At 36.4% G+C, this 26,329-nt stretch overlaps 1 protein-coding gene across 1 annotated transcript in view; it reads right to left on the reverse strand.

Moving 5' to 3' along the window:
• Positions 1–1,092: 1,092 nt before the first annotated feature.
• LOC149807071 (acyl-protein thioesterase 1-like) overlaps positions 1,093–26,329 on the reverse strand; it is a 42,682-nt gene continuing 17,445 nt past the window's right edge. The window contains exons 4-8 of the mRNA XM_089961497.1: positions 24,123–24,170; positions 16,876–16,946; positions 14,337–14,512; positions 6,746–6,907; positions 1,093–1,872 (exon numbers count right to left, since the gene is read on the reverse strand). Coding sequence (XP_089817623.1) covers positions 1,816–1,872; positions 6,746–6,907; positions 14,337–14,512; positions 16,876–16,946; positions 24,123–24,170 — 514 coding nt within the window. The 3' untranslated portion in view covers positions 1,093–1,815. The remainder of the gene's footprint in view (positions 1,873–6,745; positions 6,908–14,336; positions 14,513–16,875; positions 16,947–24,122; positions 24,171–26,329) is intronic.

Raw genomic sequence — 26,329 nt, forward strand, 5'->3', positions numbered from 1 at the left:
GGTTGCTGACTATTCCAGCTAATCTTGGACTCATCTGATTAATGGCGATACCACAATCAGTTAAATATAATTCAAATTTTGCAACCAAGGAAGCACAAACGTTTTTAGTGCCATATATACTCACTTATAACACGAGTCCAACTTCAAACTGCACAGACCCAGAACCGCCTTCACATAATGTGCCAGCACATCTGAGTCTGTGCAGCTGTTAGCAGTAATCAGTAAAACAAATAATATAGACCCTAATCTGCAGGCACATTATACTATGGCAGATCAAGATATTTTTTTGTTTGCAGTCTTACTCAACTTATAAGCAAGTATACATGTTATATGTTCATGCTAGTACAACTAGACAAATGGCCCAACTCACTGCAATTTGCCTGGCTTGACCTTGTATAGACGAACTTTTATCAGAAAACAATGGTGTGGTGACTTTGCACTTAAGGCAATAACTCCTCTAAATGATAATGTGGAATGCTGGAAATCAAGTAATTAAAGATGTCAAATCACACACCAAAACTGGTTGAATTCCAACAAGTCTTGGTCAAGTAATCCAAAATCAGAGAGGACAGGCAATCAGCGGCATTACTTTTCTAAAGGTTAATGTAGTATGCTCAAAATTAAAATCTTTCAAGGTCTAGTAAATATACTTCATGATAAATTTGTTTGAAATCCAACAATTATTAGAAAAGTAATGCTATGAAAATGAAAGTTAACAATACACACAATCTGGGGACATAACTCATGTAAATGTTCTTGTGGATTGCTGAAAAGTAACCTCATTAAGGTTTCATCGATATATGGTAAATTTGATTGAATTCAAACAATCATATGTCAAGTTATGCTGCAGAAAAAAAGCCAGGAGAATGTGCAGCCAGCTGGCATAACTCCTGTAAAATGAGATTGTTGAAAACTTGAAATCTGACTCATTCTAGATATCCTGAATGCAAAGCCACTCACCAACATTGGTTGAAATCCACCAATCCTTGGTGAAGTAATACTGTAAAAACCAAAGTCAGGAAAACGGGCATGATGTCACGGAAATCTGGAAATCAAGCTCACTCAAGGTCTCATCAAAACAAAGCTGCAATATGAAGTGGCACGCCAAACTTTATTAAAATCCAACAAAACTAAGTAAAGTAAAGATGTGGACACCTAAGATGGTTGGAAAACAAGGGGACATAACTCCTGTTATTGATATTATGGAATGCTGAAAATCAAGGCAATCATGGGTCACAACTTCTCCTAGTGATGATACAGAGGGCATGCAATCAAACTCTTTCAAAGTTTAATTAATATCAACCTATGTACCAATTCTGGTGAAGGGTCAAAAATTCCCAGTAAAGTTATGGAAAAATAAATCCATGATTTTAAGGCTGGACTAATTTCTTAATGCAGGTGTCCCAATAATTCTGAAATTATTTTTACATCCCTGGCAGTGAAATATATCCCTTTAATTTTCTTGTCAGGAAAATAATTTGGTAATCATAGCAAATTAATTGGTAAATTATACACTGAAGATCAATCCAAATATGATAGAGACAGAGAGCCTAAATGTGCTAAATCAGCAGAATTACATGATATATACACGTCTCCTTCCAGATATACAATACAGTAGCAGCTTCTTTGTGCTTCTTAATATACAAAATTCTTGATTATATCTTTGCTTTATATATACAACCTCCCATTATAACCATCCTGGAGATCATATTAGTATGCCATGTAAATCAAAATAATACACATACGAGGTCCTATGACACTCAATAGCTGCAAACGTCACACATAATCTTCTACAAGTCATTTGTATAATGTCATCTAAGATTCTTCAAGTTTGAACAACTTCACTAGGAAATCTTTTACATCCTGCATTTCCTGTAAAAAAATAAAGAAATATCAATAATTCATATGCTAACAAATCAATTCAACATATCGAAACATTTAAAATGCTAACAAATCAATTCAACAAAGCAAAAGAATTCATATGCTAACAAATCAACTGAACAAACCAAAACAATTCATGTGCTATAAAAATGGAGAGCATGAAAAACTACTTCCTTCTGGCTATAATATAGCATAATAATAATAATAAGTTCATACAAAGTAACCACTGCACCAGCACAGAAATAAAGCAGCACTCACCTCCTACCACCATCACCACACACACACTTAAGTGCCCTTCCAACCCCTACTCTCTGCCTCTCACCAGCTGACTTAACCAATTCCATAAAATTGTTTTTAAAAAAAATTCAATTATTTTTGTTTTATATATATATATATATATATATATATATATATATATATATATATATATATATATATATATATATATATATATTCCGTTTAATTTTCAATTTATTTAATGTAGGAGACATATGTAAATGTTCTTATGTCTGTAGCTACCTCCAAAAAGATTAAGTTCAAAATTTCACCTCTGGCATCAGTAAAAAGTGTCCCTTCCCTACTTAAGGTGGCGCAATTGTTTTCTCTGTCGAGTACTAGTAACTAGAATACAAACTGAAAGAAATGCAGTGTATCATGTTGTTTTTGTTGTTGTAGGGTTTAATGCCATTTTTCAGCACAGGACAGGCTATACATGTCAGCCAGTATAACTGGTGCAGGAAGAACCCTGGAAAACCTCGGGAAGAACCACCGACCCATGAGAAGCTACAGCAAGCTTTCTCATGTACCCACGTTAGCCAGCCCGAGACTCGAAGACACACAGACATAGGTGAGATGGCATTGATGCAGAATGGTGAGTGCTTTAGACCACTCGGCCAGTAGTGTATCATGAGTGTAGAGTGTAATGTTATGTATCATGAGTAATGTTATGTATTGTGAGTGTAATGTTATGTATCATGAGTAATGTACTATGTATCATGAGTGTAATGCTATGTACCATAAGTGTAATGTCATGTATCATTAGTGTAGAGTATCCAACAAGAGATATGCTATGGTGTATTAAATCAACACCTGAAGCAATTCAACTTGAATTCACAACTAACAAGGGCTCTAAGTTTACCAAAATTTCTAAACTTGTACATTTTTTACAATAACTAAATAATGCTGATTAATTTAAATGATTTTTCAGAAACTCAACCTTTTACCCTATTTATCTGTTAGACTTACTTAAAAACTAAAAGCTTAAATATTATACATCCTGTAAATTTGAGATCATTTCATTTGCTGTACATCTTTCACAACTTATGACAGACTTCAGTTTTTAAGACATGTCTTTGTTGAATATAGGATAGTTTCCATAGAACATCTCTAGGATTGTCATATTGTTTCCACCTGCTACATATATGCATAGCTGCCAACCTTCCAGGCTCGCATTTAGTGAAAATAGGGATAAAAAGTAGTGAATTTGGACATGAATTAGTGAAAAATACTATGACAATAACTCCATCCATTCTGACCGTCAATACTACACTATATCAAGATTGCAATATAAAACTAAAACACTACATATACGCAGAAATATATCTGCATTTCTATTTATTATGGTATTCATAAACTTCATTTGTTCTTGTGGTTATTTATCAAGACATGATACTGTGGCAGACTTGAACTTCCTCAACTGCTTGATCATAAATTTGTTTTCTAAACAGTTCAGACTTCTTGCCTGCTAGTTTGATCTTGGTGACTAAAATTGCTGACAAATTTTCTGCAGCTAAGGAGGCTCTAAAGTCTGTCTTATTTTTCCTCACTAGAGAAAATGTTCTTTCACTGTCACTGTTGCTGAAAGGAATGCACAAGAGCTGCAGCACTTTTGGTATTTTGACAGGAAAATTTGGAAGCGATTTTCGAGTCCGGGAACATTTGTCAGAACAATTGTTTAGCATGGTCTCCAGCTGATAAAGGTAGATTGTGTTCAACAAGAAAACTCACAAATAATGCTTCAGCACTGGTAGCTTGCAGGTCTTCAACCAATGGCTTAAAATATTCCAGAGCTGAAATGTGCGAATTCTTAATTGTCCAAACTTCTACGTGTTTTTTGCAACCGATGTGCTTCCTCACATCATAACTGCCACCAGGCCCAATACTAAAATTTATGGCACACTGTGTGCAAAAAGCATGATGTATATCAATGTTTAATGGCAGGATGCACGGCCAAGTTTTGATATATTCAAAATTAAACTTCACTTTTTGATCAATACATTTCTTTTTCCTTGGTGGTGAAGACATTTTCAAGATCTTACATGCGATGCCGAACTGTAACTCAAATCAGTGTTGGTGAAGCATGCGCAGAGAAAATTCCGGTTAGGCCCCAGTTTCTCTCAAAAGCATTTGTAAAACTATTCTTATACATATAGATTAAAATAGGCTAAAATGCTTGCTACTAGGCCATCTGTACTAATCTGCTGTTGTTCTACTAATATCGCAACCAGCAGTACCGGACCATTTCGGCAACTGCCAATATCACAACTAGCGCTTAACGGGAAATCGGTTATTGTATTAAAGATTTAAAATAATTGAGAATTGGAGAATTTTTGGCTTGCTGCGTGAATCCGTGAATCACTGAAAAAGTCGTGAAATTCACGCCAAATTCATAAGGGTTGGCAGCTATGTATATGTTCATAATATAATAATCATAAACAGAAGCAGACATACTGCCAGGACATGTGCATGGGATGTTTTTGTAGGATCTACAATGACAAAGAACGTATACAGGGGTTATCAAACTTGAAATGGCATTTCTTTAAAAATAAAAATGTTCCTAATTAAAGGTTCTGTTAATAAACATGAATGCTGTGGTTTAAGGACATTTTTATCAGCATTATTAGTAAATCAACCTGTAATACTGTGTAATGTGCACTGTAACTAAGTCTCATTAACTTCATCATATGACAAGAATGTGTTCCACTGTCTAAAATTGAAAGCAAGTTTTCTAAGTAACTTGGAAAATGCATGTAATGGAACTCAGAAGGTAACCAGATCAGTGCTTCTACAATATATGCCTCCACTGCAGATAAATGTCTTCATCAAGAAAGTTTAACAACTTGATAAATCTTGCAATACTCATTTTCATGATACAAAAATCTATCCATATATATATATATATATATATATATATATATATATACACACACACACATGCTCATAATTGTATTCAAATCGAATCTGCAAAGGATAGGTCAAGCAATGTTTGCAAACTCATGCTAATAAGCCCAAGGAAAGCACCAAAACAAAAATAAAAACCCAAAACATTAAAACACTGAAAATCAGATCAGGTTCTCTACATATATACCAAAACAAGCTTACCAAATTTCATCAGCACAGGTAAATTAGTTTTTGTGTAATTGTGCTAACAATCTCCCTGGGGCAAACTAATTACCCAACAGGACCCATCAACATGACCTTGAACCCCTTCATTCAAAGAGCATAAAGTGTTGTTGTCTTGTAATCCTTAAATACCAATATATGGTTCTGATAACTGCTAATATACTAAGTCTCAATCCTAAAAATCAACAAAAGAGGGGGACAAACATTGGTTAAAATATTCAAAAAACTTTATTTTCAACATTAAAAAAAGTTTTCTCAGAAGAAAGTCAATAAGGGTTCTGTGTGATACAGACCTGCCAACCCTGACGAGTCCATCTCAGTAAGGCAGATTTTTTCCGTAAGATTGACCAGTTTTCAGTAAGGTGTAACAAAATATCAATGACTGCTATTGTAAAGCTGGAAAACATAATTAAAAGTTTGACGCAGTGACGATAAACATTATGTTCAGCTGAAAATGTTGCAAAGTATGTGTAGGCTTTATTTATCACTAGTACAATTGCACAAACTTAAGTTCCAAACCCTATGCAACTCAATGGGTTGTTACTATCTCTCAGCTTGATGTAATTCTTGGAATTTCTTTTTCCATTTCACATGACGATGGAAATCATATCTCCCGCAACAAAACATACTCAAATTGGCACGTGTTGTCCAATAAATGTAATTGTGTCCTTTCCAGCTTTTAATCACAAGAATCTTAATACTCCTTGTTATTCTTCTGTGTTGATTATCAAGACTTTTCTAGAAACTTATTTTCCCATTCATCTTTAACATGTATCTCTTTATAGACTCCATTTTTAAAAAAAATTATATAATCAACAGTTTGATCATGCAGATGCTTCGCATGAATAAATAGGTACAGTTTAAAGCGTCTGGGGTGCTGCTGTAAACAGTCTGGTTCCCTGAGTAATTTCACTAATTCTAATTTGAACCCGGATCCAAATCAAACACGGATGAACCAATTATCCAGATTTTTCTGCAACGATCATTTTTCCATAGTTTTTGTTTGTATCACGTAATTTCATATTTTAAGGGTAATTTTCGTAAGACTTACGGCAAAATCGTAAGAGTTGGCAGGTCTGGTAATACAATGTCTACACCAGTGAATGAACTATACTTTATTTTATGTGAACTAAAAATATCCTGAAAAAACTACAATTCATCATCTTATTATTGACGACAATAAGGCCATCACTTAAATGCTTTGTGTATAACATACACTATTGCTTTAAGTACCACAATCACTGTTACGGCTGCCCTGCTGTTTGCCACAAAGATACACCATATAATGACCTTCATCTGGACCTATCAGGAGACACACGTTTTGTCTGCTTGTCTGAATAAAGGATCTGTAAATGATCTCTATTACAGATTTTAATTGATGGAATATATTGTGCAAGTCAGCAAACAATCTGAAAAATCAGCTATGTTTCCCAATCTGCAAACTCGGGCAGGACTATATTACCTCTGGTGATGAACTGTGCATCATGTTATATGTCTTGAATTCATGTCTGTTGGAAAGTCCCTTAGCAAGCATGGCCGTCATCTCTCCCCATTTGCAAGGCACTAGAGGGTCTTGTTTCCCATGGCATTGGAGAATAGGAATATTCTTATTTCCCTTCACTACCTGCAATGTATAACAAACAAGTTTTACACTGAACCAGCTGGGATCAAAGATACCAAAACAGATTAGATAAGCTAATCTTGTTATTTACAATCTGCAACCTAAGTTCCAATTGTTTAGCAATCAATTTTTACCAGAATAATGGACTTTATTTGTGTTACATGTATTCTGTTGCCAAGGGTGAATGCTGTGGGGAGATCTAACATACAATATATATACTCACCACAAGTTGAGTCAAACTGCAAACAAACATCGATCCTGATCTACCATATCATAATCCACCTGCAGATCAAGGTCTATTCTGTTTGTTCTAATGATTACTCCTAACAAAGTGCACTGACCCATATCTGCCCGTGCATAATCTGATACCTGATCTAGGTCAATGCAGTTTGCAGTTGGACTTGGTATATCTATGCCAAAATGCTATGAAGTCATGGAACCTGAAGTGGAAACAATGGTACTTTAACACAATTTTTATCTCTTTAGTCTCAGACTGGATTAGAAGATCCAACATGTGGTGCAACTTTTATTTTGAAGTTAAACTTTTATTGATTTGCTTTCCTGAAGCATGTACGTGAGGAATTATACCATTCAGCCACATATGAAGAAAAAGAAATACAGAACAAAGGTTTTAAAAAGAAGTGTCCGATTTGGTCCTTTGCTTTTTTCTTTTCATTTTGGGGCCGCTGATAGAAGCCTAGGCCTCTATCTCCCATGATTTGGCAAGCATACGAAATACAGAAATGCACAACCCATGGATGACTAATCCATGAACATAGTTAAATCATATACACATTCTTTAGGTTGTATATTGCTACTAGACAACCTGCAGTGCTAAACTGATTGATACTCACCAGGCAATCTGCTCTGCAATTACAACTGAGGCAGATTTATCAAAACGGCCAAATCTTATTTACTTTTGTTGTTTGTGAATCCACAACTGCAAGATTTCTTATCTGTGCTGGGAGCGCTCTTCCCTTTTCCATTAGTATTTTTCCATTTCCGCCAGTACTATCTCGAAATCAGCCATGCTAATTATTTCATCCTCCATAGCCACTGAATAGTTTACTATTCATGCTGAGACTGCTTTATGCCACCACAAGCAGCTCTGAATAGACATGTATATGTAAATGTAATCAAATCAAAAATTATTTGCTAGTACCACCAAGACAATGGTTTTTATCTATATAGCAATATATCAATAATAATTCCAACTGATGCACTTACGTCTGAACTAGGTCTGTCTGTCATGCAATTTCTTCATGTACATAATGTCTTACTGCAATGTTAGCTTATCAAAAAAATTTATAAATGCAAAAAAGCCCACCAGCATCTCTGATTCCCCCATATTCAGTCGTATCTGGCAGGTTCTTTGTGACAGCACCTTTCAACTTGTCAATATCCTGAATGTCAACATTAGACCTATGCAGTTTACCAGTTTGATCTTCAAAAATCACAAGAGTACCTGAGACAACAACAACACAACTAGTAAACTCCAGCTTTGGAGGTAAATCTACTCAAATTCACATCAGCACCAAATTGTCGAGCTGAGTAATGTTCATAAATGTTAATAGACATATGTATAATATTAAAATACTTTAAATGTGAAATCAATAAGTGCTTGCAGTGTTGGCGAACACTCAAGTACAAGTAATGCTTCAACAAGATAACTGTATATGGGACCATCCAACCAAGTTTGTACTGGTACAGTCAAATAGAACAGTGGTTATCATCCATGCATTGTTAAATAATTAACAACTTCAGCTGATGGTGCAAGTTGTATAAAGCAAAATACAAACGATATTGAGATGTCACCAAGTATGACACCCAATCAGTGCCAGGTCCTGCTGTCAAATCTATGTTGACAATACTGGTTTTGCTTGTGCATGGAATCATCAATGTAAGTTCATTTCATGTAAAGACACCATGAAAATATTTGATTATTTTGCCATTGCAAAAAACTCAAGACTGGTCTGGATGGGTCAAATGTGTGATCTTCCACAACCAGTTAACCAAAGACTGTTGTTGTTGTTGTTGTGGGGTATAACGCCATTTTTCAGCAAACAATAGGCTATACATGGCGGACAGTATTAATGGTGGAGGAAGAACCTGATAACCAAAGATTGTCCAATAGTATTTGATGACTTGTTCCTGGTAACCAAAGGCCTCTTCCTTTTTTATGCATCCTCCAACAGCCTTTTTCAGCATCATCCCAGATGCAGTTCCGACAGCTCCTGACACTGCAGTTTTTGCAATAGCTGGAGTGAATGCTGCCAACAGTTCTAGAATTACTGCAAGGAATAGAAATATTCACCAGTCTTTTGCATTTGAGTCCCCTCTGACGTGACTAATTTTAATGTCACTAACATACTGTTTCATTCGGCCACACTGAGCCAAGAGGGCTGTGTTTGGGTCAACCACACATGGACATTTCTAGTCCGTTTTGCTAAAGAAAGTTGTAGTGTGACCCCATACTTGTTTTTTTACTGTGTATTTTTATCTTAACAAGTTGATTACGCTAAGGCAGACCTTTACTTCATGGTAGGACATTACTTGTATAAGCAACACATTCAATTATGAATTTTCCACAGGTGCCTCAATGACCCTCATTTGTCGACCAGCACTCTCCAGCAACAGTCTTGTCAGAAAACATCAGAGCAAAACATCTGCAATTAGGACTAGCGGAAGCTACACGTGCATGAAAATACATATTTAAACAACTCCAGATGTTTCAATGAAAAGTAATAAATTGGAAACAATGTAGGAAACTCTTGTTGAGAAATCTGAAGACCTGTGATAATGTTTCATGCCAGTCCATGTATGACCAGAGATTATGATACGGACATGCAATATGAGGAGTTTATGCTGCACAGTCAAGTGTGTGTGTGTGATTTGGATTTTTAACGTAGCTTTAACAATTTTTTCAGTCATATTGCTACGATGTCTGCAGTGTGGCAGTTTATAGTGATGTCTAGCACTGGGGCATCATGCCGCAGACATGTAGCATGATGTCCCACCCAGTCACATTATCCTGACACCAAGCCAACCAGTCCTAACACTAACATCTTAATGCTGAGCGCCAAGCGAGGCAGCTGTTAGTACTATTTTTTATAAGTCTTTGATATGACTCAGCCAGGGATTAAACCACAACCTCCCGCATCTAAGGTGGACGCTCTTACCACTAGGCCACCGGAGCGGTTGCTGCACAGTCAAGCTAAATTCCCTGATCTTTCAAATGCACTGAAACTTCATTCACTCCTAAGGTACCAAATATCAGCTAACTATGCTCTTGACTTTTATCTTGATTTACATTTTGAAACAAAACACATTTTCATGCTTGAAGGACATGTTAGGTACATTTTGGCCAGTAAAATGTCCTGCAATTCGGGTTGGTGGGTGTGCATCTGTGGTATGTGCGAGAAACAACAGTCCTGACATAGTTACTGACTGAATAAATGATACCAAACCTGATTCTGTGATGGGGATAACACAAGCATCATCAAAGTCAGAGTTGACAATTCAATTTTACCAGCAACACATCCTGCATGCCAAGTCACATTATTGGTGGTGTTAATGTGTGTTAAGCTCAAAAAAAAACTTGCATGCATCTCTACAAAACCCAAATATGTAACTGAGGGGAAAGGCACAAGAAAACTTGAATGAAGCACCAATGAGTTGTGATCAAGACTCTCCAAATCCAAGGTTAAAATTTGGGTTGGGGTCTGTCACCAGTACAGTAAGCAGCAGCAAGCAGCTCAAAAGAATCATGATCAACAACCAGGGTTGGGGGGGCCCCCAAAAGGCCGAGTGGTTTAAAGCACTCACCATTCCGGATCTCTGCCATCTCACCTCTGTCTGCATGGGCTCGAGTCTCAGACTTGGCTAATGCAGGTATATGAGAAAGCCTGCCTGTTAGTTCTCATGGGTCGGTGGTTCTTCCCGGGGTTTTCCAGGGTTCTTCCTCTACCATTTATACTGGCTGCCATGTATAGCCTATCTTGTGTGTTAAACCCTACAACAACAACAACAACAACCAGTGTTGTGTAAGGTCTATGATCTGTATTATTAGTTGCATCTTTAACAAACATCACTATTGGGACAGCTGTTTTCATGTAATCATTGCATTATCTGGTCAGTCCATGAACTGATGTGGCTACATCCACAATGTGAAGAATTTATTTGATTTCCTTTCAATTGATGGAATAATGTGCACTGTTAAACAACGCCATGATTCCAGTGTTAACATTCATCATGACCAAGCTATTGTGGAATGATTTAAGCACACACCAGCAAAACCGTTATTCAAATACAAGTATGCACAACAATTATTAAAGAGGCCACAAACCACAGAGTGGTCTCAGATCACTGTGCGATTGCACAAATGGAGAGCATGACTTCCATTAGTCACAGCAGCACTAAACAAAGTCACACACAACTGAGTACTATTTCGCAAAAGACAGTCACATTTACTCAGAAAATAGTCTCACAGCCAGCACCGTTACAACTTCTCTGACACAAGTTTGTTCGGTATCTGAATGCACCAGGAGAATTAGAAGGTGGACAAAACATCATGCTACAGACCCAGTATCATCTGTTGATATGTTTACGATTTTGGAACAGATTGTCACTCCAAGACAACTTATATGTTACCATTTGGGACCATCTCCCGGCGGACAAGTCATTCCAGCAAATACAGAACTGCCACAAAAATTTGTTTTAACACACTGATGCACTAGTGGATGTGTCAGCCACAACAGCATGAAGGCCTGTTCTTTCTGGTATCAATAGCAAATGTCGCCAACGGAGAGATCAAAGATGGAAAAGTTAAATTCCAAGCTACCAACAGCCCAAAGTAACTCAAATGACCCAACACTGAGTATTACACCAGCTCGAGTACAACCAGACTTTGTGCACTGTATGCAATAACATCAAATGTCTTTGAGCAACTGTAAATTATTAATGTTTTGATACAATCTGCCCCAGTTGTAATCGCACAGCAATTAGCCTGGGGACTATCGATCGATTCAGTATGGCAGGCTATCTAGTAGCTGTATATGGCCTAGAGAATGTGTACATGTTTTAACTATGTTTGTGGTTTAATTATCTGTGGAGTGTGCATTACTGTATTTCACTTCCTTGCCAAATCATTAAGAATAGAGGCTGCGGCTTGTATCAGTGGCTCCAAAAGGCAAAAGGCCCAATCTGACATTACTTAATATAAAATATCCATGATACGGTCCCCTTGTTTTATTGTATTTACTTTCACCAGGGTAAAGAGAAAACTGGAATACAAGTCACTACTTTTATGATAGAGTAAGCTTTTTATAGCTCAAGTAAATTTTTGAATAACACTTTAACTGTGCAAGAATAAATATGTTTTATAACAAGGACGCAAACTTTAATGCCTTCACAACTGGCATAATATTCAAAACCAAGCTGGGAAGAAGACACTTTAAAGAAGGTTCAGATCTATCTTATAAAGTAAAATAAATCAAGTCATTCAAATGTTCATATATTTACATAATATATTAAAACACTTTATCTTGGTTCAATACAAAATGTACAATGTAAGTATCAGGTGAGTTGTTAATGGTTCAATTATTGCCCCACCAAAGTCGGTACAGTCATCAATATTCACACTCCACCAAAATTTATGTTGGGTGCCAGATGGTTCTGTCAGATATTTCACATACAGATATCCATATTTATCAAATATACACGTAAGTGGTACGTATCACAAACTTTGCTTCAGAGATGGAAGCGTGAATAACTGATGGAGGGAAAAACAGACAAATGGACAAAACTATTAAAAATACTGAGAATAAAAAATTTTAGACAGAAAAATAACATCCACAAGTCTAATATGTGCACCAAGCTACAAAGAGATATCTTCAGTTGTTTTGGAGTTATCCTCCGGAAATAAAATGTGAATGAATGAGAATGTATGAACTGACAAGAAATATTCAAACTACTGAGAAAGAAGAATTGTTAATAACAAAATGTACATCTATACAACCATTCTAATAAGTTTACTAAAATTGCATCATCGATGAAATTGGAGTTTTGCCAGAGAAAATAAAGTATAAATGGCCCGTTGGACAAAAATAAAAATTACTGAAAATGAGGAATTGTGAATAGGAAAAGGCTTATCCAAATCACTAGTCTTGTATTTGTACCAAGTTTCACAGAAATATTGACAATGTTTGGAGTAATGCTCTGCAAAAAAGTGTAAATGATGAATGGATGAACTGACGAAAATGTTAAAAATATCACAATTTAAGAACTGTGAATAGCAAAGGGTAGATCTACACCACTAGAAAAATTGTTCATCAAGTGGAACCAAAGTCAGGAGGACAAGAAACTTTGGGGGTGGAGGTGGAAAAATTGGAGGGTCATAACTCTTCGAAGTAAGTTTCAAACCAGAAAAAGCACACAAGTCTAGGATTTGTCTAGCTGGTTAATACAATGATTTGCTGTAGTGAAGCTGCAATGTTGATAAAAAAATGTAATAAGGTGAAACCTTTAAAGGGCACATTTACAAGTAATAAGCAATTCACCTCCTAAATGGCATCATTATGTGCAAGGGTTTCAAAGCTATCATGAGAAGATACCAGGTTAATTGTCAAGGTCCATAACTCTATCCAAAATAGAGCTAACAAGAGAAACCCCATAAAAGGTACATATCTGGTAAGAGACAATGTACACAACACAAATTACATCAGAATATATTGAATGGTTCCTAAGCAAAGCTTTTTACAAGGATCAGCTGTACTGGACATGCAAAACTGATGGGAAAAGGACCACAACCACTCAAACTGTTGTTGTTGTTGTCGGGTTTAACGCCATTTTTCAGCACATGATAGGCTATGCGTGGCAGCCAGTATTAATGGTGGAGGAAGAACCCTGGAAAACCCCGGGAAGAACCACCGACCCACGACCACTCTAATTGAAATGAACAACAAACCCATAAAAGGTAAAAGGCATGTAATAGGCAATTTAACTATCAAATGGTATCCAAATAGGTGTAAGGGTTGCATAGCTATGCTGGTTACAAGAAGTGTGAATAGATGGACAGACAGATTGATAGACATAAGGAAAAAGTGATTACTATAGGCCTCCCAAGGTTCAATGTTGGGCCCTAATAATTTGATCAAAATTACATCAATATAAACATTTGATTAAATTTTGTCATTTGTGTTAAGCACATCTGATATCTAAATGATGTAAATGAAATCATTTTAGTGGCATACCAAAAATTTAGGGATTTCAAGGTTACTACAAATCAAAAATATAATGACCCAAGGAAAATTTAACCTTCTAGTGGAACAAGTAGATCCCTTTGGCAAGTACTGATGAAAAATACCACAAAAATGTGTACCAACAAAGCAATCTAAATTTGCAGGAGATATGGCAACTATATGAAGCTACTGACCCCTGGAAATTTGCTATGTAGAGGCATCCATGTACTCAAGGCAATTATCCCTGCAAGTGGTTTCTCCTGTGTGAATGCTGTGTATAGGGCTACAGCACCCCCTTGTGAAAATCCACCTACTACAATGCGCTCAGAGGCAATTCCTTGCTGGATTTCTTCATCTATTAAATTCTTTACTGAAAAGGAAAAATATTTTGTACAAAGTAAATCATTTACATCAAGATCAAGGACAAAATTTCCTTTCCAAACATATTAACTAATCCAGGTAAATGGGTAAATATATAATTGAATTAAATAAAATAACAATAACAAGACTTTGGAAACCATGTTGAGCAATAATAAAATGTTCAATCTTCTACTGTGGTGGCTCTATTGAATGTAAGTAACATTAGCACCATTTTCATTTTCAACCAACTTGATATGATAAGAAGCCTTTAGGTGAAAACCATGTCAAGATGACCATCTATTCAGGAGGAGGAGCAAATAAAATTTTCAAGTTGGCCATCATGGTGGCCAAACTGAATGTAGCAATGGCACCAAGTCTCTTGGTGAAAACTCCATGTCAATATGACTTGGTGAAATCTCCATGTCAATATGACTTGGTAAAAACTCCATATCAATAAGACTATCATTCTGGAATAATAGCAATACAATTTTCAAGATGTCCACCATGGTGGCTATATTGGATGTCAGACCATTATCATTTGCATTTAGGACCAACTACACATCCATAAGACATTATGTTGTGAAAACTCCATGTTGATATGGCTCCTTTTGGGAGGTGTAGAGATAACAAGATCTTCAGTAATGGCAATATAAGATTTTTGGACTGGCTCAATTTAAATCTATTCTGCCCTGAGAAATGGTGTTAAACCCAAATAACAACAAAATCGTTTTAATTTGCGACCAACTAAACATCAAAGTCTTTATGCAAAATAAAATATGTTGATATAACTTCCAGTTCAGAGCAGACTTTCAAACTTGCTACCATGCTGGCCATACTGAAATCAGATTGTCTATCTCCTTGAGAATAAACTAGAGACCATAAGGTGTCTTTAAGTGAAAATCTGTAGCCATCTGTTCAGGAAGAATAGTGATAAGATTTTCAAAATGGCCAATGTGGCAACCAAACTGGATGTTTGAGTGGCAGCATTTTAATTTAGGACCAATTAGACCTCCAGATGAATGTGTTCGTAAAGTCTCTTTGCTTTTCTCCAAGTAGTTTAGGAGCAGTAGCAAGAAAAGACTTGTGCTAATGGATGATGGACATCAGACAATGGATAAATGATGGACAATGGACAATAGACTATCCCAGACTCTTCTTAGTTTATGACCAGTAAAGCTAACTAAAGGTTAACATTCATTACATTAAATACTTACAAAATCATGTCCTGTATTCAAGAATCTCCTCAGTTTCAGTGCACATACTATGACACCATTTCTTTTAAATACATTATAACTGTCAAATATGCACAAATTACACTATCTACATTTACTTTATGAGTTACCTCACATTCTGCAGAAGGACAAAAAAAAAAAGAAACTTAAAAGGAACCTAATGATTTTAAAATAGTGAGAGAATAAACAAGAACCCATAAAAGCATTGCTGTACAATGTGTGACCTTGACACCATGGTCAAAAGAGGCGAGTGAATACATCAAAGATTGAATTGTCTTTACTTTAAAAGATTCATCCAATGTATAAACAATATCTATTATAAGGTGTAGGAAATATAAGCAAATGAAATATAACTGAAGCAAATCCTTAACACAAACAGACCGTAACACCAAAACAATAGTCACAAAATGATTCATTCCAAATTATCTAAATCCCAAGGAAATCCTTCAAGGGGTTTAGAAAATTTAAGCCAATAAAAATACTTTAACCAAACCTTGGCATACATTTTCGCTGAATGTACTCTTGATCTCAAGGTAAAAGGACTAAGCAAACATCTTCCTCAATTAGAGGTTTCTATCACTGTGACAACAACCCAATATAAATGGGGTGAGCACACTCTTTCTAAAATGATCTTTCCTAACTTTATAATGTATGATGATAATATATCAAGGAGTTTATAAAATATATGAAATTTAAAAAAAATTGTACATTTAATTTGTATCATGTGTTTGAATTTTCTCCATTATCGAAGGCAGAGGACTGGATAACTGACATTTGTCATTTTTACTAAGAAATAAAAAAAAATTCTATTATTTTACTTGTTATATGAATGTCCAACCCACCTCTTCTCAACTGGAATGTTGCAGGTCAAAATTCTGAAAATATACTCCTTCTTCCTACTGTGTACTGGGAAATGGCTGAAATTCTGCCCAACCCCGACCCACCAGACTAAAAAGTTCCCTGGAGTTCAATGCAGGTCAAGCTGTCAAAAAGGTCAAATTTACACTTATCGCAAGAAGAATGATAAGTTCAAACCCTGCCACCACAACCTATAGCAACAAATGAGAAAAGAAAAATAATGCCTGGTGGCTACACTGAGTGGATGATGCTGCAAAAGATACAGCAGCCAACAAGTACCTACATAAATTAGAAGCATTAAGAATCCCCTCTTCATCTTCTGGGCCTTGCGGGGATAGATCTAAAATGTCAAACCTGAAAAGGAGAATACACATAATTTATGTAACATCATTTTGGTACATTTTCAGATGAAAATGAGTATCACAGTCCTCTACGACATTTCCATGAAATTACATATTACATAAAATCAAATACATGGAAACCCCTCAAAACCAAAAGCTCAGTATATTGGAATCCCCTCAAGACCGAATCTTTTATTTTAGTCTCAGATATTTCCTTATTTAAAGTCATCACTTTTTCCCCAGTAAAATGAAACTCCTCAACTCTGAATACCAAAGAAAATTTTGATCCTGAATGTCAATTTTACACTTAAAAATATCCACCTCTGCTGAAACTTGGAAATATATTTAGCTACTAAATTCCTGACACAGTAACCAGGCACATTGCCTCACTTCTGACGCTTTACCAATGGATACCGACTAAGCAGTATTTAAAAAGTCGGATTCATTCAAATGAATTCAATCAAGAAAAATCGTAATATTCCTGTATTTAAGTAGCCATCAGTATCTTTTATCTTTACTCACAACAGTGATGTTCTGCATGTTGTGCTATGGGTAAGAAATTAAAACCACTTGTCAGGGTTCCACAAATTTTCCAAAACGTTTACAAGGCCATTTCTCAAAACTCAAAGAACCACAACCTCTATGAAATGAAATAATTTATGGATCATAAGTGTCATGTTCAAAACAATTTTTAATCTGTGCTAAATGAAATTAGCAGTAAACAATTTTTTAACTCCCCTATCAGACATTCCATGTCTTATTTTAAAAATTACAAAACTTTACCAGTATTTGACAAAGTGATTTCAATTGTGAGGGGTTTCACTGTGCTACAATGGCATTCTAGTAAACTTACCTATCATTAAAATCAGATATACTTGACATTTCAATTATGTTGCTCATTAGAATCAACGACAAATTCTGCACTCATTCATAACAGCACACCATAACATGACACCTCTTGAGGAAAAAATAGATTTTTTTTGCAGTGTAGATAATATAAAGTAAAGTAACATTCTTCCCAAAACTAACTACTAATGCTATTTGTTTCAACAACATGGGTTTAAGTTTGAAGGTTTAACAAAAAAGAAAAAGTACCAATTCAAAATAAAGTTGAATTACATTTACATTCTAACAAAACAAAAGACCAATAGTTATAATTTACATCAAAACAATGTGTCCATATATTGATGACCCTGCTAATATGCACTGCAACAGGGGTCTCAAACTAAGGGCATTTTTGATGGCCCAATGGCTACACCACCTTTGTTATCTCTCAAGAAACCTTGTGAAGCTACCATTTTGTGGGCCACAAGAAACAGTTTAGCAGCCGCATGCAGCCCACTAGCCATGAATTTGAGACCCCTGCACTATAAGGTCAAAGTCTGAAGTCAAACAGGAGCCATAACTTTGTTAAATTTTGTTGGAAAAACGCAACTAGTGATCATACCAAAATCATCTTGGTGTAAAGCCATAAAATGAATTTTATTTCAATCCATGAAGACCTTCAAATGCTATTAAGCAGAAACAAACTGAAAAATCGATGAGATGTCATGGATGGGCAGACTTTAGTGATACTACATGGTATGTACCCTCCACAGAGATGACAGGGGCATAACCAGGATCAGAAGAAAACCTAATTTACTCACAATGGATTTATAATCATGGTATGTACCCTCCACAGATACAACAGGGACATAACCAGGATCAGAAGAAAACCTAATTTACTCACAACGGATTTATAATCATGGTATGTACCCTCCACAGATACAACAGAGGCATAACTAGGATCAGAAGAAAACCTAATTTACTCACAATGGATTTATAATCATGGTATGTACCCTCCACAGATACAACAGATTTATAATCACTTTGCCAAGATACAATTTTATCCAGTGTAAGAATTAAATAAAACATGGATGACAAAACTAACTGATGCATTTAAACATACAGTACTTCTCCTATGGTACATCCATGTGGACAATATGTACTGTTTAAAATTGGCTCATCATAGAAGAAGCATGTCAACAATATGTATTTTTTAAAATGGGACATCCCTAGAAGAAAGCTTATTTTCATAAATATTTCCAAAAAATTTGTAAAAATTGGGGGATGGGATGAGCACAGGGAAAGCTAGAGCTAGTAGTGATATGTGCATCACAAAGGGCCCCACTTGCTACAATTGGCTTGATGAGGGCCTTCAAGAGAAAGATTATGCGGAAACAAATGGGGACACACACATTCAACAATAATAAACCATAACTCTACAAACTAATTATTTAAAATGCTGGCATTCAAACTCATGCGATAATTCATCAATACCAAAAGTGTACATTAAAATCATTTGAAATCTAGTGATTCCTGTAATTGGTGGCTATATAAACCCAAGTTTTTAAAAAAAATGGGCAATCACGGCGCTAATTAATAACACTGTATCTTGAAAATTATTTTCATAAAAAACAGACATCTTCGATCTCATCAGTATAAAAATGCAGAATAAATTTGATTCAAATCCACTAATCCAAAGTAATGTTGAGCTCTGGAAACCAAAGAGCAGGAACATGATATATCAGGCACCATAACTCTTCTAAACCAGGGGCCCCGAGTGGCCGAGTGGTCTAAAGCGCTCTTCATTACGGATCACTGCCATCTCACCTCTGTCTGCGGCGGTTCGAGTCTAAGATTCAGCCAATGTGGGCATGTGAGAAAGCCTGCCAGTAGCTTCTCGTGGGTCGGTGGTTCCTTCCGGGGTTTTCCGGGTTCTTCCTCCACCATTAATACTGGCCGCCATGTATAGCCTATCGTGCTGAAAAATGGCGTTAAACCCCACAACAACAATCTTCTAAACCAAGCCGAAGAAAGCTGGGAATCCAATTCCTACAAGGTTGTTGTTGTTGTGGGGTTTAACACCATTTTTCAGCATAAGATAGACTATACATGGTGACCAGTATTAATGGTGGGGGAAGAACCCTAGAAAGAACCACTGACCCACAAGAAGCTACTGGCATGCCTTCTCACATACCCACATAGGCCAAACCCTAAGACTCGAACCCAATCAGACAGAGTTGAGAAGGTAGAAATCTTAAACGGTGAGCACTTTAGACCACTTAGCCACTCAGGGCCCCAAATTCCTACAAGGTACATGCCTTGTTAATATAAAGCTGTATACCAAAACTGGCACAAATCCTCTAGATGATAACCTGCAATTCTGAAAATCAAATTCCTTCAATTTCTCAACAATGCATAGTACAAGAAAGAAAGATGGGCAATCAGAAGACCTTAGCCTAGGATCTTCCAAAGAGAAAAACTATGGTGAACCTGAGAAAGCACATCTGCCCCATGTTAAATAGTCTTCTCTGCAGATAACATTTCTGTGCAGGAACCACTTATCTTCTTACAAAATGACATGACCTTTTAATCCCAAATCAATAGGTTTCTTCCTTACTGCAAGTGCAAGAATTCCACAGTTTGGTTTAGGATTTAATGTACAACTAATGCTACTGTACGGAAACCATTTATTTTCTTTTGGTCTGTTACCCTGACCTTTGATCTCAAAATAAAAAGAATTATTCCTTACCCAAATTTTTAGATATCCACAAAGTTTTGTCCACACAGTGATAAAGAATAATGTTATTACATGGAAACTATTATCATTTCAGTCAGCATTCTTGACCTTTGACCTTTAGACCAATTAATCAAAGGGATACAAGTCGTCTGTGAAGTGTCAAATTTTGAATTGTATTGAACTTTTAAAGTTGAATGCATTGAACATCCAAATTTTATCGCATTTTAAGCCAGAAAAGTCTTGGCGAAGGGTCACTTCAACCTTTCTTCTTTTCTCCCCGTGTCAGTGTTAAAACTTGAAAGGCTAAATTTTATGGCTGAATGAGATTTGACCAGGGGCATTGCTATGCTGTCCTGAGAATGTAAACATTTGAGCTACCAACCACAACCGCTTGATAGGAACCCATGTCAAATTATCATTTTTCAAAGGGAAAATGATATGCCGTTAAACAAGAAATGGAATAGGTAGCTGTCTTGTAAGAAAAGACAGGATTTAGTGCTAGGATGCACAAGTTCTGAAAGAGAATAGCATTAAATTATGCAATTTTAATTTCACATAATATTCTTTTTTTTGTTTGTTTCATGCAAATGTGTTTGATATGACTAGGTTCCATAGTATGTACCATTTATTCAGTTTCATGGAAAAGTGTTGATGCTAGTGCTGTTATGCAATTTATTTTATTCAATTTCATGGAAATGTGTTGATGCTAGAGTTGTTGTGTGTGTGTGTGTGTGTGTCATTTGGATTTTTAATGTAGCTTTAACAATTTTTCAGACATATCCCTAAGATATCTGCAGTGACAGTTTTATAGTGATGTCTATCACTGGGGCATCATGCCGCAAAGATGTCCCACCCAGTCACATTATCCTGACACCAGGCCGACCAGTCCTAACACTAATCTCTTGATGCTGAGCGCTAAGCGAGGCAGCTATTAGTACCAATTTTGTAAGTCTTTGGTATGACTCGGCTGGGGATCGAAACCCACGACCTCCCGTATCCAAAGCGGATGATCTAACCACTATGCCACCAGAGCGGTCTAAGAGTTGGTATGCAATTTAACTTTTAATTTTACAGTTATAAATTCATTGGTAGAATTGATTGCATGTGATCCAAATTTTCATGTGTAGGATTTCATAGGGTTATATGAAATAATTTCCTTTGTCTGTTAGGACGATACTGATTATCATGAGTTAACGATAACTACCTATTTATATTTGATTTTGTAATGTTTAAATAATCTTGTAGGTTAGATATTGCTGTGTTGTTGTTGTTGTTGGGTTTAACACCATTTTTCAGCACAAAATGGCGGCCAGTATTAATCGTGGAGGAAGAACCCGAGAAAACCTCGGAAAGAACCACCAACCCACGAGAAACTACTGGCAAGCTTTCTCACATACCCACATTGGCCGAATCTGAGACTCGAACCCACGCAGACAGAGGTGAGATGGCAATGATCCATAATGGAAAGCGCTTTAGACTTGGCCACTCGAGATCCCGATGTTGCTGTGAGTTAGAATTTGTGAATTTTATGCAATAGTAATCGAACATGTAGTAGCATAAGTAAAGGAATACAGTAATGTTCGATAGACCACTCACCTGGTAATTTATAACCTGTCGCTGTGAAGCAAGGGTAATGTACTACTGTATTAAGTCAGAATTTATGCAGTGTTAGGATAGTTAGTTATGCTTTTGAGTAACATAAGTGAGGGAATTTATATACTGTAGAAAGTGATACATACATAGATTTAGGGGTAATTTTGTCCTTTAAGAAACAGCTTCCTGGAAGAGAGATGGGACAGTCTGAAGACAGTGTCCAAGAAAAAAAAGATGGACGAGTAGAATAAAGGACCGGGAAGTCCATGAAGGGATGAAGCATAGAGAAGAGGAGGTTGATGATAGGAAGACATTGATACATGATTAAGGGAGGAAGGTGATGCAAATCAGTCATGGACATTGCGCTCTTTTCATCACTCATTTTATTATGATGAAATAAATCCAAATTGGACACTGCTATTAAATTCTGTTGACAAAATTTAAATATGAATTCGAATTGCCGTATTTAATTTGTTTTGATTAAATTTGTTATTTTTCTTGTCTAATGGGGGCTCGTATTGCTTTATTTCTTTCCAATATTCTTGCTCAGTTCTCTGTTGAAATTTTTTTCTTTTTCACTCCCACCAGGCTAACATCGAGGGAGGTCATCCTCTAGGTAATGCCAGCCAAATCCAATTAACCACCCCTCTTACTAAACGGGTGACATTACAGCATCTATACAATATCACAATTGCAGATGCTGGAGAACTCAAATAATTGTATGGGAACCATTCTTCTTCTTTCAGTCAATGACCCTTTCATCTGACCTTTTAGTCTTAAAGAAGATTCTTTCCTACCCTATGTATAAGCCATCCACAAAGTTTGATAACTACAGATGGTAGAAAACCAGTTATTGTATGGAAATGATGTTTCTTCAGTGACCTTGAAATTTATCCTTGGAACCAATATGGTTCTTATTTACTCAAAGTGCAAGCTAATCACAAAAATTGGTAACTGTTAATGCATGCCAACGAAAACAATTTTTCTTTTCAAGTAATAGTGAACTTGAACTCTGACTCAAAATAGGATTCTTCTTTACCCCAAATGCAACCATCTACATAGTTTGGTAACTGAAGATGGTAGACAAATAGTTATTGTGCAGAAAATAAACTGGAAGCAGACAAATGGACAGACACCATAAAAATATGCTTGATCATATTGCAGGCAGATAAAATTTCACTTTTGGGTATCAAATTTTGATCAGAGTTATTGGGAAAATGATTTTATATGTTGCCCTGATATCTATGAGCTTGTCACAGAGCATACACAGGATTGTGAATGCATTAACCTGCCAATGAATTAGACAACACAAAGGGTCTGTTTTGCAGCTGGAAAAAGTTATGCCGCAAAATCAAAGTTAAGAGGCTAGACAATCAGGGGGCAATAACTCTACCAAGTAATGTACCCTGGAAATCACAGTCACAGACAGGATTATCAGTATAACGCAGAATGCCATACTGAGTTGAAATTTAACAACTCCTGGTAAAGTTTATCTCTGGCAATTATGCTAGGAGGTTGGGAAAACGGGAAATATTTCCTTTAAATGATGACAGAATTACAGACTGAAAATCGAACTGCTTAAAGGCCTCATGAATACACTGTCTGGTTCAAAGTCAGCAAGCTGTGATAAAGTCACACTGCAGAAAGCAAGTTACACAGTTGGGCAATCAGGGGTTTATACCTCCTTTAAGTAATCTTGCAGAATCCTGGAAATCAATGTTTTCAAGGTGTTAATATGTAATTGCATGCCAACTATGGCAGAAATTTAGAAATCCTTGGTAACCTTGGTAAAGTTGAGCAGTGGCAATGAAGTTTGGAAGACAAGCAAGCTGGGGACATAATTCTTTCAGTGATGAATGAACTTAAAGAAAGCTGCATACAAAATACATCTGGTTAAAATTTAACTATTCACAGTGCAGTTACCTTGCAGAGATCAAACTGCAAACATATACACAGCCGGACAGAGAGGCAGAATACTCTGTTACTGTAAGACAATCTAAGCAACAAATTGTCTTTCTTTTAAATGGTACCTACCATGAAGGCATCCTCATTCTTCCATTTAATGTCACTGGTTGTATCGGGCTGAAATGAGAAGCAGTCACATATAGTATTTATACTAGCTTATAAGACAAGTCAAACTTTTAAACAACAAAGATCCCGATCTGCCATTGCATAATGCACATGCAAATTAGGGTCTATGTGTTTTGTTCTACTGATTACTCCTAACAAATTTCTCTCTTCACCCTTGCTATTGACGGGCTGATGAAAAAGACAACTGTGAACAGCAAAAGAGGAATTTTGGTGGACTCTCACTTCACTCCAGGAAGACCTTGACTATGCCAATGACAATGGACCTTTCTCAAGTCAGCATCTAGATATGCAAGAAAAACCATAAAACCAACAATCCTAATAATCTGAATAATGAGCCAATAGAGGAAGTCACATACCTCAGAAGCTAAGTGTCCACTGATGGAGACTATGAGACAGAAGCAGCACAGAGAATTGGCAAAATAAATTACTTAACATCTGACTACTATTTTCAATCTTTACAAACAAATTTCCTGACCACAACCGCCGCTAATAAAGATGGTCCATCTCTAAGAGATACTTGACTTCAGTCAATGCACTACTGAAATCAAGGCAGTAGCCATGGTCAACATTGTTATACAATATTCTTAAGAATTAGCATAAAAAGATCACAATTTCAGTTTGAGAAAGGTGTCATTTAAATTACATGAAGCCATCTGACTTGTGTAATTTTTTTAATAGCCCCAATTATAACGCAGGAAATCTCTAAAAATTGGCAGTATTTAAACTGAATTAAATTTTTGGCTGAAATAAATTTCATGTGAGAAATTTTCACACACACACACTCACTCTCTCTCTTTCTCACTCACTCACTCACACCATCAATTATAGCTTGCTCAGTTGCACTTTCTTGTTTTTGGTCTTAAATTATACAATAACTGAAATACCAGACAGATTTCAGTATCCAAAATCAAAATCAATATCTCCCTCACTCATGTTAAGTCAATATTTGCTTTATTAGTTTACTTATTTAGATGAACAATATGCTGACGCCCTTATGATGGCCAGACAGAGTATTGATAAATTCAGTCTTGAAAATGCTAGTCATATGTGGCAAGTGTTAACAATGGCTGGCCAGACAAAAACCATAAACTTTTGACATTCTCTGTCTCTAAACTTCTCCCATATCTGACTCTTAAAGAAATGTAATGGCTAACTGACAAGGAAAATTATGACAGATTACGAAAAGGTTCCATGCAAATGCAAATGCCACTAAGAACTCAAGGACCATGTGTGCAGCTGCAGTCTGATAACTGTTAATCATGAAGGCGCAAAGTTATTTTACAGAAATGATTATTATTCTTTTAGTCACAACATCCTTAACCTTAGACCAATTGTCCCAATATCAATAACATTCTTCCTTACCTCAAAGTGCAAGCCATCCACTATGATTGGTAACTGTAGATGGTGAACAAGTTGAGTTACTGTGCAGAAATGAATTTTTGTAATACATGGACAGACATCATAACATAATACACTCATGACAGGCATATAAAAACTTCATATTGTCTTATTACATTAATTTATATGATCTATTTATCTTTAATTAATATTTACAGCAATAGCAATTCTTAAAAGCCTGTGTTACTTGTCAAAGTCTTAAATGGGGACATATTTTGGGAGGGGGGTGATTTGGATTTTTAACGTCGCTTTAACAATTTTTCAGTCATATCACAGTATGGCAGTTTGTAGTGATGCCTAACACTGGGGCATCATGTCGCATAATGTCCCACCAAGTCACATTATCCTGACACCAGGACAACCAGTCCTAACATTAACCTCCTAATGCTGAGCGTCACGCGAGGCAGCTGTTAGTACCATTTTTGTTGTTGTTCTAGGGTTTAACACCATTTTTCAGCACAAGATAGGCTATACATGGCAGCCAGTATAACTGGTGGAGGAAGAACCCTGGAAAACCCAGGGAAGAACCACCGACCCACAAGAAGCTACTGACAGGCATTCCCACGTACCCACGCTAGCCAATCCCTGGACTCAAACCCATGCAGACAGAGGTGAGATGGCAGTGATCTGGAACGGTGAGCGCTTTAGACCACTCAGCCCCCACCATTTTTGTAAGTCTTTGGTATGACTCAGCCAGGGATTGAACCCACGACCTCCCGCATCCGTAATGGACACTCTAACCATTAGGCCAC

Source organism: Sinohyriopsis cumingii, chromosome 1 (assembly GCF_028554795.1).
Source record: "Sinohyriopsis cumingii isolate HCF-2022 chromosome 1, ASM2855479v2, whole genome shotgun sequence".
NCBI lineage: Eukaryota > Metazoa > Mollusca > Bivalvia > Unionida > Unionidae > Sinohyriopsis > Sinohyriopsis cumingii.